Source organism: Jaculus jaculus, chromosome 6 (genome assembly GCF_020740685.1).
Source record: "Jaculus jaculus isolate mJacJac1 chromosome 6, mJacJac1.mat.Y.cur, whole genome shotgun sequence".
Lineage (NCBI taxonomy): Eukaryota > Metazoa > Chordata > Mammalia > Rodentia > Dipodidae > Jaculus > Jaculus jaculus.
In genome coordinates this window covers 25,593,576-25,606,345 of record NC_059107.1, presented here as the reverse complement: position 1 = coordinate 25,606,345, position 12,770 = coordinate 25,593,576, and the positions used below count along the sequence as shown (strand labels likewise).

The 12,770-nt window shown below is 44.5% G+C and overlaps 1 protein-coding gene across 1 annotated transcript in view; it reads right to left on the bottom strand.

Moving 5' to 3' along the window:
• Dock2 (dedicator of cytokinesis 2) overlaps positions 1-12,770 on the bottom strand; it is a 469,609-nt gene that overhangs the window by 420,296 nt on the left and 36,543 nt on the right. Inside the window, exons 6-7 of the mRNA XM_045152647.1 lie at positions 8,475-8,623; positions 1,678-1,813 (exon numbers count right to left, since the gene is read on the bottom strand). Of these exons, the coding sequence (XP_045008582.1) occupies positions 1,678-1,813; positions 8,475-8,623 (285 nt within the window). The remainder of the gene's footprint in view (positions 1-1,677; positions 1,814-8,474; positions 8,624-12,770) is intronic.

Below are 12,770 nucleotides of genomic sequence, written 5' to 3'. Positions count from 1 at the left end.
CCTACAGTTCCAGGTTTAGTGCATCATGCCAGGGAAGGCATGGCAGCAGGAAACTGTCCCATTCAGTCCAAAGTGGAGGAAGCAGAGCAGAGCAACAGATAGTAAACGCTTGTCTATCTTTCTCCTTCTTACATAGCTCAGAAATACAGCCCATGGGATGATGCCAACCACCTCAACTAATATAATCAAAAAGTCTCTCAGACATGACCAGAGATTTGTTTCCATGGTGATGCTAAATCTGTCAATTTGACAACATAGATCATAAAGAAAAAAGTATACACATGAATGCAATTGTCTCAAATAATTAAAGTAAGTAGAATTTTTTTAAAAAAATGAAAATAACTGGCTGGAGAGATGGCTTAGCAGTTAAGGCATTGGCCTGCAAAGCCAAAGGACCCTGGTTCGATTCCCCAGGTCCCATGTAACCCAGATGCTCAAGGGGGCACATGTGTCTGGAGTTCATTTGTAGTAGCTGGAGGCCCTGATGTGCCCATTATCTCTCTTTCTCTCTAATAAATAAATAAAATATATTTTTAAATGAAAATAATGACTCAATAAGTCTAAAATTGAAGAGTTGCTTTCAAATAACAAACAGTAGCTATAATTAACTTTTCTAAAAAATATATAAGCCAGGCAGGGTGGTACATGCCTTTAGTCCCAGCACTTGGGAGGCAGAGGTAGGAGGATGGCCATGAGTTTGACGCCACTCTGAGACTACACAATGAATTCCAGGTCAGCCTGGGCTAGAGTGAGACCCTACCTTGAAAAACAAAAACAAAACAAACAAACCATATACATATACATATACATATACATATACATATACATATATATATATTCCCGTGAAATGTTTTGCTGGTTTGCCTCCTAATTAGAGTTCTTTCTCACAATCCATCAGGCTTTCCTGACCCTCGACTGCACTGCCTACCTCTCCAAATCATTGCTCAGCATGCACTACCCATATTGGACTTCCTTGAACATTTGGAAATCAGTCCTACCTCACGGCCACTGTACTTGCTATCCCTAACACCCTGTCCCCAGAGTTGCCCAGGCCCGATGACTTCACATTATTATTTCACTCCTGAGAGAAAGAAGCCTTTCCTATCTATGCCTTGTAAAATAGCTCCTAACACACGTGCCACCTTGTGCATCTGGCTCTATGTGGGTACAAGGGAATTGAGCCTAGGTTGTCAGGCTTTGAAAACAAGCGTCTTTAACCTATGAGCCATCTCTTCAGCCCCCAAAGCTTGTTTCTACCTGGCTTCAAACCAGAGACTTTTCTCATGGTAGGGAAACATGATAACCACTACACTATGGAAGCCTGTGAAAATTACCTAGTTTATTGACTTTTACAAATGTAAGACTGGCTGGAATTAAGTATTCCTTAACTTATAGTTTTTATACAACCTTTATGGCTTCTTTTCTCCTCTCTGGAACGTAAAAGCTCCAAGAGAGCATAGCCTAGCACTTAACTACCTATGGGCACGGATGCTGAGTGGTTTACAGAGCTGAGTACACAGACACAAAATGTATGTGGTTCCCGTTACCAAACATCTCAGGTTACAGAACAGATGGCCCCTTGAAGAATACACAGTCTGGCCACACAGCCTATTATTTTAAGTTCATGAAGTGCCAAATGCTGGCTTCGTTTGGCCAAAACCTATTAACCAAGCTCACCATTTCTTCCTTGATGCGCTCTGTGATTTTTTCTGTCGCTTCCTCGTGTGCATGGAACAAGCTGATGACGTTGGTGTTATCTGGGTCCAGGATGTTCCCATCTTCATCTCTGACAATCAGATCAAGCTCAAGGATTCTGAAATGCAAAAATTGGAGGTAAAAATAAGTCAAAGGAAGTCTTCAGGGCTTCAAGTGGCCTCTGAGAGGTCATACAGTTACACAAGAAAGCTCTATCTAGACACTAGACACAGCTGGGCCACACAGCAGCAAGAAACTGCCTCTGCCGAAGAAACAGAGGCAGCGTGTGACAATTTTTTTTTTAAATGTGTATCTGTAGACTGAGAAGATTGCTCAATGGGTAGCGATTACCAGACATGCATGGTGACCTGAGTTCAGATCCCTAATGCCCATGTAACAGCCAGGCATGCCATTGGGGCTCAGGCCTTTTATCCTAGGACTGCAGAGTGAGAGACAGGGAATCTATAAGACTCACTAGCTAGTAAATATAGCTGAATCAGTGAGTTCTAAGTTCAGGCAAAGAGCCTGTCTCAAAGAATAAGCAGGAGGAATAAAGGAAGACAGCTGATTTTGATCCCTAGCCTGAGCATCACACATGCATACCCACCCACACACACTTACACAGGCACCCACACACATGAACACACACACAAAATAGGTACTTCTTTTGATAATGAACCAAAAGAAATATCCCAGTTGAACATGGGCATCTGCTGTATATTTACAACAGCAGTGTTAAAAAAAAAAAAAAACAACTAAAATCTCTATCCAAAGACAAATTGCTAAGTAAACTGATCTATAATAGAATACTGAGCAGCACTGTTTAAAAAATATTATCTAGCCTTGATATTTTAATGTTGTATTTCCATAAACATCAAGCATGGAAAATTGCATAAATTTTATGTGGAAAAAAATCAAACAACAAAACAAACAGAGGGCTGTATATATGCCTTCATGCTTAAAAGCACTTTCTTGCAAAGCCTTCAGCTTAGGTTGGATACCCTAGTACCTATGTAAAACCAGATGCACAAAGTGGTGTATTCATATGGAGTTTATTTGCAGAGGCTACTGGCCCTGGTATTGTCCTCTCTCTCTCTCTCTCCATCCTTACAAATAAATAATATTTTTAAAAAAATCACAGCTAGACGTGGTGGCACACACCTTTAATCCCAGCACTTGGGAGGCAGAGATAGGAGGATCGCCATGAGTTTGAGGCCACCCTGAGACTACATAGTGAATTCCAGGTCAGCCTGAGCTAGAGTGAAACCCAACCTGGGGAAAAAAAAAGTCACAAACCTAGCCAGATGTTTTACCCTGGTGCATCTATAAGAGTAGCAATGAGGGCTGGAGAGATGTCTTAGCAGTTAAGCGCTTGCCTGTGAAGCCTAAGGACCCCGGTTCAAGGCTTGATTCCCCAGGACCCACGTTAGCCAGATGCACAAGGGGGCGCACGCGTCTGGAGTTCATTTGCAGTGGCTGAAGGCCCTGGTGCGCTCTCTCTGTCTCTTTCTGCCTTTCTCTCTGCATCTGTTGCTCTCAAATAAATAAATAAATAATGAACAAAATTTAAAAAAAAAAAAGTAGCAATGGACAAAGAAGAGTATAGACAATAAAAAGACCGAACCATCAACAGGAGGTACCTGTGAGAGGCAAGAGGCCTGGGGATAAGAGATGCATTGTGAGCAATGGAGTCATATACCTTGTCTCAGTTGGTTTAGTGTTTTACTACACACACACACACACACACACACACACACACACACACACACGGAAATATGCAAATGTTATTTAATAAAACTCTGAAAATAGTTATCAGGGGAAAACAATCTCATATATATTGAATGTTACCTACAGCTTGCTCTTAGGCTAGTTGATGTCCAGACCACAGGCTGTTCTTTGTTTGGAATTGATTTGTGTCAACTACATCTGTCATCTGCCTGACAGTGCTATTAACAGCAAAGACATAGCACCTAACAATAAATTCATATGCATTAAAACTCTTACGTGGCTGGGGAGAGAGCTTAGATGAGAAAGTGCTGGCCTCACAAGTAGAAGGACCTGAGTTTGATCCTCAGTACCCTCATAACAATGCCAGGCATGGTACATGGTTGCAAATCCCGTTGCTGTGTAGGCAGATAGGAGGAGGATCCCTGGAGCTCACTGGTCAACCAATCTAGACTAGGGAGTCGATGAGAAACACTCTCCTAAAGGAGGTGGACAGGGTTCGTGAGGATGACACCTGAGGTTGCCCTCTGGCCTTCATGTGACCATGCACACTCAATGCACCCACACAAACATGAACACGCATGCATGTGCATAAAGAATGAAAATGAAATAAAAATCTTATGGATGGTAATGCACGTAATCCTCCTAAAAGTTCTATGAGAGGGTCACTATCAATATTCTTTTACAGATTAAAATAGACTAGGAATGGGAGTGAGTTAATTTGTTCAAGATCATAACACTAATACAAACTAAAATGGTGCGCTTATCTGCACCCAAATGTCTACAGTATATGTTTCAATACTGTAAAGCAGAGTGTGGGGCAGGCTGAGAGGGACACCAGGTTTGAAAAGGCCATAACTTGAAGGTTCTCATCATCTATGCTTAGAAGAAAGGACGGATGAGCTAATGGGGCTTCTGAGAAAGCCAACAGGGGTCCTGCTGGGCACCACTGCCTGAAGAGTCCTGAAGGGCAACAAGGACAAAGGAAGGAGATTATGTCTTTATTTGTTATTCAAGAAACAAATGGAGAAGCACATCTCTCATCTAATCCAAATGCAAACGGAGGGGGGCCAAGGATCACCCCACTGGTCCACATTCATTAGGAAATTAACTCCCAGCTAGATATGACTCATAGTGTTGCATGGCCACGCTGCCTAGCAGGCGATGCTGAGGGGGAATCAGTGCACTCAGCTAATGCTGACAGAGGCTTGTGTGACCTCGGGAAAGATGGAGCAGAGCCAATACATAATTTAGCACCAAGATATCTCCAGCTCTTGCTCTTCAAAATTCATCAAAGTGGATTCAGTTCTAAAACGTATGAATAAAACATCCTGCCAGGTCCAGCTGTCCTAGGCTTTGGAGAAGTCATTTGAGGATTCCTCACTGCTTGGATACCAAAGAGCTAGTCCACTCCCAGTCTCTCCTGGAACTATGGAGCTTTAACCATAATGGCAGGAGTACTGTGATAACCATGGTCCACAGTCAAGTGGACAGTGCCACCCTGAACTAGCACCTGTTCTCTGTGGGTAGGGGGCCCTTTGACATGTTATCTTCAGGAGGGACCCCAGTGCCCTCTTCTACTCAAGAAGTGATACAATGAACCCGAGATGGGGGCAGAAGTCCTACCCCTGCCCCCTGTGAGCACTACACAAAGAAAACTAGAAACGGCTCCTGCCCAACAAAGCTGGCTATTATATTCTAGACAAACCCAAATTTCTTCACTTGGCACTGAGGGCTCAAGTTTCCAGGCCCTGTCTACTTCCTTACCTTCCTCTCCTAAGTTCATGTTCACCACTCTGTCCCTCTGAGTTTCTTTTATCCACTCCACCACAAAGTGAATCGGGCAACGTCTTAATCACAAAATTAGTCAGACTCTTTAGTTGCTATGACTGAATACCTTAAAGAAACAACTTAAAGGGAGGAAAGTTTTACTTGGGCTCACAGTTTTAGAGCGATCAGTCATTCTGGTGGGGAGGACACTCTGGAGCACGGTAGTTCACATCTTGCTGGCCAGCAAGCAGAGAAAAAGGGTCCTAGGAAGGGGTCAGGTCGAGAGACAGAATGCAAGGACATGTACCCGGTGAACCACTTCCTTTCATGACCTCCAAATAATTTCATCGTATTATGAATTCATCAAGCAACTGACACAATCATTAGGTCAGGATCACAAGCTACTGGCCTGTGAAAACATGCCCAGAGACATATCTAGAGGTGTGCTGATGGTATTAACTACTCAAGTTGACAGCCACTTCACTTAGTAACTCCTGCTAGTCTTGTTAGTCAGGGCAGTTATCACCCAGCGAGCCTTGCCAGACTCTCTTGCCCATGTCTTTTCCTGTCTTGATATTTACTCCCCACAGTGTCTATTTGTTTCTTGGCCTTGTGAGACAGAACACAGTGGTTAAGCACTTGAACTTAGGAGCTCTACTACCTGGCTCAAATTCTACTGCCTCTTGGACTAAAGCTCCTAATCCCTCTGTGAGCCTCTGTTTCCTCATCAGAGAAACATGCATGGGAATAGTGCCCACCTCATAAAGTCATTATCACACTGAACTGAACTAACATGTGGGAACTACTGAAAAAATAGTGCCCGACAGGTAGTAAGCCCTCAGGAAGTTACCATCAGTTCTCAGTGATTACCTGGTTCCTATTGTTACTCTGTTTAAAAAACAAAAGCTAGGGGCTGGAGAGATGGTTTAGTGGCTTAAGGCACTTGCCTGTGAAGCCTAAAAACCCATGTTTGACTGTCCAGGTCCCACATAAGTCAGACGTACAAGGTGATGCAAGTGTGCAAGGCACACATGAGCACAAGGTGGTGCACGTGTCTGGAGTTCAATTTCAGTGGCTGGAGGTCCTGGCATGCCAATTCTCTCTCTCTCTCTCTCTCTCTCTCTCTCTCTCTCTCAAAATAAATAAATAAATAAACAAAAATGAAAGCTATATTGTATTTTATATATGGCTGCGCCTATGGGCTCCACCAGGAATGCATCAGGAGTCTGATATCTGAACAAAGCACTCTCAGGAATCCTAGCCTCCTCCAAGATTCAGCTATATCAGCTCTAGTGTTCTTTCTCCGCCTTCACCCAGATGCTGATCGCCTTTGTCAGGGAAACCAACCATCCCCTATCATAACTAGGAGCCCAAACGTGCCAGGCCAGTAGTAAAGTACCTACTTCTCTCTCACTTCCAGCTGAAGTAGCAGGGAAAGGAAGCCAGAAGCAAGGGGCCCCTTTGCCTGGGGCCTGGGTTTCTGTGGTCGGGCGTCTCTCACTTCCCCAAAGAAAATGGCTGACACTGAGACATCAGTCTGGGTCAGGGGCTGGCACTCAGGAGGGCCTTGCTCAGAATGAAACCTCTTGATCTTCTTTCTCCCATCACCACCTGCTCTACACAGGGTCAGGGAGAGGACTGAAAGCTGTGTGACAGGAGCTCAGGAAACAGGAAGGAAGGCAAGGCATTCCCAGTGCTTAGGGGCTGCAGAAGTGCCTACCTCCGCCAGGAATGCAGTCAGGGAAAGTGGGGAGCACTTCCTGGGAGTGAAAGCCATCTAGCAGGCCTTGTCCTACACAGGAACTCCACTGATGACATAACTTCGGAAGGCCCCAGGTGGCTCCGCAAGGTAGCAAGCACGCTCCTTTCCTGCACGCCCAGCTGCAGCTGCACTCAGCCAAAGACGCTGGCACACCAATGGCATCAGCAGTGCCTGGCAACCCTTCCTGTCTCTATGGCACGGGAGGTGGTACAAGAAGATTCAAACACACCAAACACACTTGGAAGATGCCACCAGGGGACCAGCAGGGGGCTCTGCTCCTGGGAAGGGAAGCAACTTCCTGCTCTGGGTCCTCTGCCAGGTACACATGACAGGGGCAGGGGAGCCTGGCTGCTTGGAAAGTCTCTCCCTTGAGGCTTCCCCTCAGGCCCAGGGCTCCAGCCCCACTCTCTGCAGGCTCGGAACATGCGCTGACCTCTCGTTTATCCCTCAAAGCTCAAGGACCACGGCTTCCAGTGAGCCTCCCCCAGTTTCCTTCAAACTAACAGCACTTCTGCTTCCTATGTCAGCACACTTACAACAACATACAATACTGTTGGCTTTCAGCTTCCTCCTCCAAAGTGGACTGTTAACCTGAGGGGAGGGGGACTTTTATTTCTATAACCCCCAACACCTAGCCGCAAGTCCATCCTGTCAAAAGTACTCCACACATGTTTATGATGGAATAAATGAAAAGATGTTGGAAGGGCATTTGAAGAACTGAGAAGAGGGAGGTTTTTAAGTCTCTTCTACGCTTCTCTATCTGCCTAGGTCTCAATCCTGTTACTAGCAGTGCAACTATGAATAGGTAACTTCTTTAGGAGTCTCCATGTCTCCGTTTGACAAAAAGCTGGAATAATAAAACTATATGCCCCATAGAGTGATTAAAATAATTAAATGACATCATGCATATTGAGACACTTAGCACCAAGTGTACTGCACAATAAGCTCTGATCAAGTTCTAGTACTGTTACTACTATTCTTATCAGTGGATTGCTCTGCTTTGAAAAATTATTTCATTTTCTCCATCACATCACAGCACAGCATTCAAATTTTAGCCTCCCTTTCCCCTTTTGCAAATGCCTTTTCAATTGTGTGAGAGTTAGCTGGAGGTGTACGGCTTGCTGGCTTGCCTGACTTACAATGGGGGAGGAGACACTGAACCTCCCAGGAGGACTTGGAGGAGAGTTTCGTCAATGCAGAGATAAAGTGATATAAACCGAAAGAGCCCCAGCAGGACTGCACTCTCCAGTCCCGCAGAAGTAGGTTAGGAGTGCCCTAAATCTGTGTGCTGCCTGTAATAGCTACTGTGTAGGCCAGACTTCTCTCTGCTAGAGTACCCCTGGGCCCCAGGGGGTGCTAACAAAGGCATGTGAACAGGGCTATAGTAACAGCCTTCTCCGGGACAAAAAGTGTCAAACCTGAGTCTGAAAATGAAACCAGGCTTGTGCAAAGCAAAAAAAAAAAAAAAAAAGGAAGAAGGGGGTTGGGGAAAGAAAACAGCTTTTCAGAGGCCGGAGGTTACTTGTTGCCGTAGTCGATCTTGGACGTGACTTTCTGCTTCAGTTCCTTCAGCTCATCCTTGGGCAGGGTTCCTGACAGGAGCTGGGACCGCCACTCCATCAGGTCGTACATCATGGACTGCACTTGGAGGAAGCGCTCCTTTCTGCTGGCCTAGGAGATGGAAACAATTCTGGTGACCTTCATGGAAGGCACTTGGCAAGCGGGACCAGAACCAGTTAAGTGCTGTCAAGAGATTCACCCTGAGCCTGCCTCCCAGCCTTGCTCACATGTAAAGGAAGAAGTTTTAATTGTCAATATATTTATTTCTTCCCCTTAGGCCAGTAATGTTTCCCAATAGCAGGTGTATTAATTCCAACCAGTTTTTGTCCACCCTCCCCCCAACACACCAAAGTGCTATGAATTAGTAACTTCTGAGTTGTGAGATGTCTACACATATATCACCCTCTCCAAGGTTTAGGGAGCATTGCAGAAGAGGGGGAGGAAAGAATGGAAGAGCAGAAGATAGTGGGGAATGCTGGGGAATTCTGTCTTCTGGACATGATGTGGCCATTGCATTCATGAGTTCACAGCAGCTCTGGTTACCTGAATAAGACTTGTATAAGATTATGTCCGTCAACATTCCACACATGGATGGTAGAGTGGCTCACAAGGCCCCCAACCCTCTCCTTCCTGTACACTAGAGTAAACAGCTCTTCTCCATATGCCACCATGAAAATGAAACCAGGCTTGTGCAAAGCAAAAAAAAAGGAAGAACTGCATGTCAAAAACTGAAATCTTGGGCTAAAATAAATATTCCCATCCATAAGTTATATTGCACAGATATTTTTGTCACTGTGAAAAAAAGGGGGGCCAACTAACACAAAGGGGCTTGTTGCATAGGACTCTCATGAACATCTGTTGTAACAAAGGCCCCAGAACTTAGGCCCTTTACAGATGTAGCCTGGGCCATTTATCTAGTCATAAAAGTCTATTGCTAGGGTAGTTTTCCCCAAGGCAGCTTCTGACAGAACTTTGAGTGGACAAAGATGCAATGTCAAGTAACCCTAAAAGAAAGTTACAATTTCATGGTTGTTAATAAATCTTACATATTTGTTAAAATATGTTTTAATTTATTTGCAAGCAGAAAGAGGCAGACAGAAAGAAAGACAGTGTGAGAGAAAGAGAGAGAGAGAGAAAGAGAGAGAGAGAGAGAGAGAGAGAGAGAGAGAGAGAGAGAGAGAGAGAGAGAGAGAGAGAAACTTCAGATACATGTGCCACTTCGTGCATCTGGTTTTACATGGATACTAGGAATCAAACCTGGGTCCTTTGGTTTTGCCAGCAAGCCCCTTAACCACTAAGCCATCTCTCCAACACCCTAATTTATTATTTTTAATGAAAGAGTGAATGTTTGGGGATCAGAGCTTTTGATGGGTACTATAGCAAATAACTAATAATATCGTTTCTGCTTTCTTTCTTGCTTGTTTGGTTTGATGCTGTTTTGTTTGGAGATGGGATTTTGCTGTGTAGTCCAAACTGGCCTCAAGTTTGTGACTCTCCTGCCTCTGCTACCTGCATGCTGCCACTAATAGTGTGACCCATCACACCTGGCAAGATTTTTTCTGTTTTTGTTTTCATTGTTGTTTTGCTGTGCAGGGCTGGGGAGCAAACTCAGGCACTATGTATTTCAGGCAAGAACCAGTTAGCACTATCCCTAACCCATGTTGTATGTATTACTTTGTTTTGTTGTTTTCCGGTGCTAGGGAGAAACTCGGCGCTTGGTGCTTGTGAGGCGAGCACTCTACCACTGAACTAAATCCCCAACCTTGGTATCTACTTAAATAACATTATTTTAATTGTCCCAAATGCTTTTAGCTCTCCTTTAGGGAAACTGTGTGGTATAATGAAAAGCATATACCTTTGTTCTTTGTATCTGATTCCTGGGGTGGTGATATATCCATATGTAGAGCGATTGACAGGGTTTTAAGTCCCCTCCTTTCAACCAAGCCTAGCTTCAGGATAGGGCCCAATTATCAGAGAAACCAACCATGTAATTGATTGGCAGATGGAACTTTTAGCCCCACAACCCTCCTATCTTTCCCCCACAAAACTGGAAGGGGCTAACTGGAGATTAAGTTCAATTACAATGGCCAATGATCCAGGCATATGTAACCCACTTATGAACATGGTCCAATACAAAAATCATAAACTTATTTAAAACATTATGAGGTTTTTTTTAAATAACTCAACTTTGCAGTTCTACAGGACAAACTTTGTAGATGACAAATTGTGTCACAATGTCAAAATTTGGACATGCCTCAATCATGCCTATGTAATGCAACTTCGATTAGCACTCTTAATCGGTAAGCTTGAGGAACATTCCAAGTGGTGGACACTCCTATGCTGGAAGGGTGGGGTACTCAAACAGGACATTGATGTTCTGTGGCCACAACTGCCTTGCCTACCTATCTCTTCTATTGGGTTGTTCTTGAATTCTACCTCTTATAAGAAAACTGACATCATACATATAGCACCTTCCTGAGGTCTGTGATATTCCATTGAATTGTGGAACTTAAGAAGAGGAGGAGGCAGGCAGGCTGGGAGAGGCAGTGGGAATGCCTGAATGTGTAGCCAAATCCAACATCAATGCAGGTAGCCTGAGGAACCCTAGCTTGTAACTGATAACTAAGCGAGGACAAATCTGAGGAATAAACCTAAGGAATCTGATGTCAATCCCACACGATCATTGTCTGGGTGAATTGCCAGGCATGCACTTGGCTTGAGGGAATCAGAAAACTCTAACTGGAATGTCAGAGTATGCTACAGAGCTCTTCATATAAATGATCTAAGATCTAAGTGAAATTTATGTATTACATGGTGATATGACAAAAGTCATGGATGCGATACTGAAATGACTGATATTTAAGAATTTCATTCCCAGCACTTGGGAGGCAGAGGTAGGAGGATTGCCATGAGTTCAAGGCCACCCTGAGATGACAGAGTTAATTCCAGGTCAGCCTGGACCAGAGTGAGACCCTACCTCGAAAAATCAAAAAAAAAAAAAAAAAGAATTTCAGGGCTGGAGAGATGGCTTAGTGGTTAAGCACTTGCCTATGAAGCCTAAGGACCCTGGTTCAAGGCTTGATTCTCCAGGTCCCACGTTAGCCAGATGCACAAGGGGCACACGCGTCTGGATTTCATTTGCAGTGGCTGGAGGCCCTGGCGTGCCCATATTCTCTCTCTCTCTCTCGCTCTCGCTCTCAGTCTCGCTCTCCCCCATCTCTATCTGCCTCTTTCTCTATCACTCTCAAATAAATAAATAAAAATGAACAAAAAATAAAAATAAAGAATTTCAGAAGTAGAGCCTGGAGAGATTGCTCAGTGGTTAAAGTGTATGCCTGCAAAGCTTAACAACCCCAGATCAATTCCCCAGTACCCAGGTAAGCCAGATACACAAGGAGGCACATGCATTTGGAGTTTGTTTGCAGTGGCTGGTGGCCCTGGTGCCCCCATTCTTTCTGTCTGTCTCTCTGCTTTCTCTCTATGCTTGCAAATTAATTAATTAATTATTTTTTTAAAAGTATTTCAAAACTAGGGCTGGAGAGATGGCCTAGTGGTTAAGCACTTGCCTGTGAAGCCTAAGGACCCCGGTTCGAGGTTCGATTCCCCAGGACCCACGTTAGCCAGATGCACAAGGGGGCACATGCATCTGGAGTTCATTTTCAGTGGCTGGAGGCCCTGGCGCACCCATTCTCTCTCTGTCTCTGTCTCTCTCTTTCTCTCCCTGCCTGTTGCTCTCAAATAAATAAATAAAAATAAACAAAAAAAAAAGTATTTCAAAACTAGAATAAAAGGCATAACAGGTTTGCTATTGAAATATTTGTATGTGCAGGTACAGATGCTCATGTGTACACTTGGGTGTGGAAGGCAGAGGTAAACATCAAGTATCTTCCGCAATTGCTTTCCACCTGATTTTTTGAGACAGGGTTTCTCACCGAACCTCGAGTTCACCAATTTGGCTAGACTAGCCAGTCAACAAGCCCCAGGTAGCCTCCTGGATGCAACTCCCCAGTGCTGGCATGACAGGCATGTACCCCTATGACCTGGCTTTTACAGGGTACTGGGGATCTGAACTCAGGTCCTCATGCTTATGCAGCAAGCTCTTTACTGACTGAACTGTCTCCACTGCTCCCTGTTAAAATACTTCTTAAACCGGGCGTGGTGGCACCTGCCTTTAATCCTAGCACTTGGGAGGAAGAGGTAGGAGGATCGCCGTGAGTTCGAGGCCATCCTGAGACTCTATAGTGAATTCCAGGTCAGC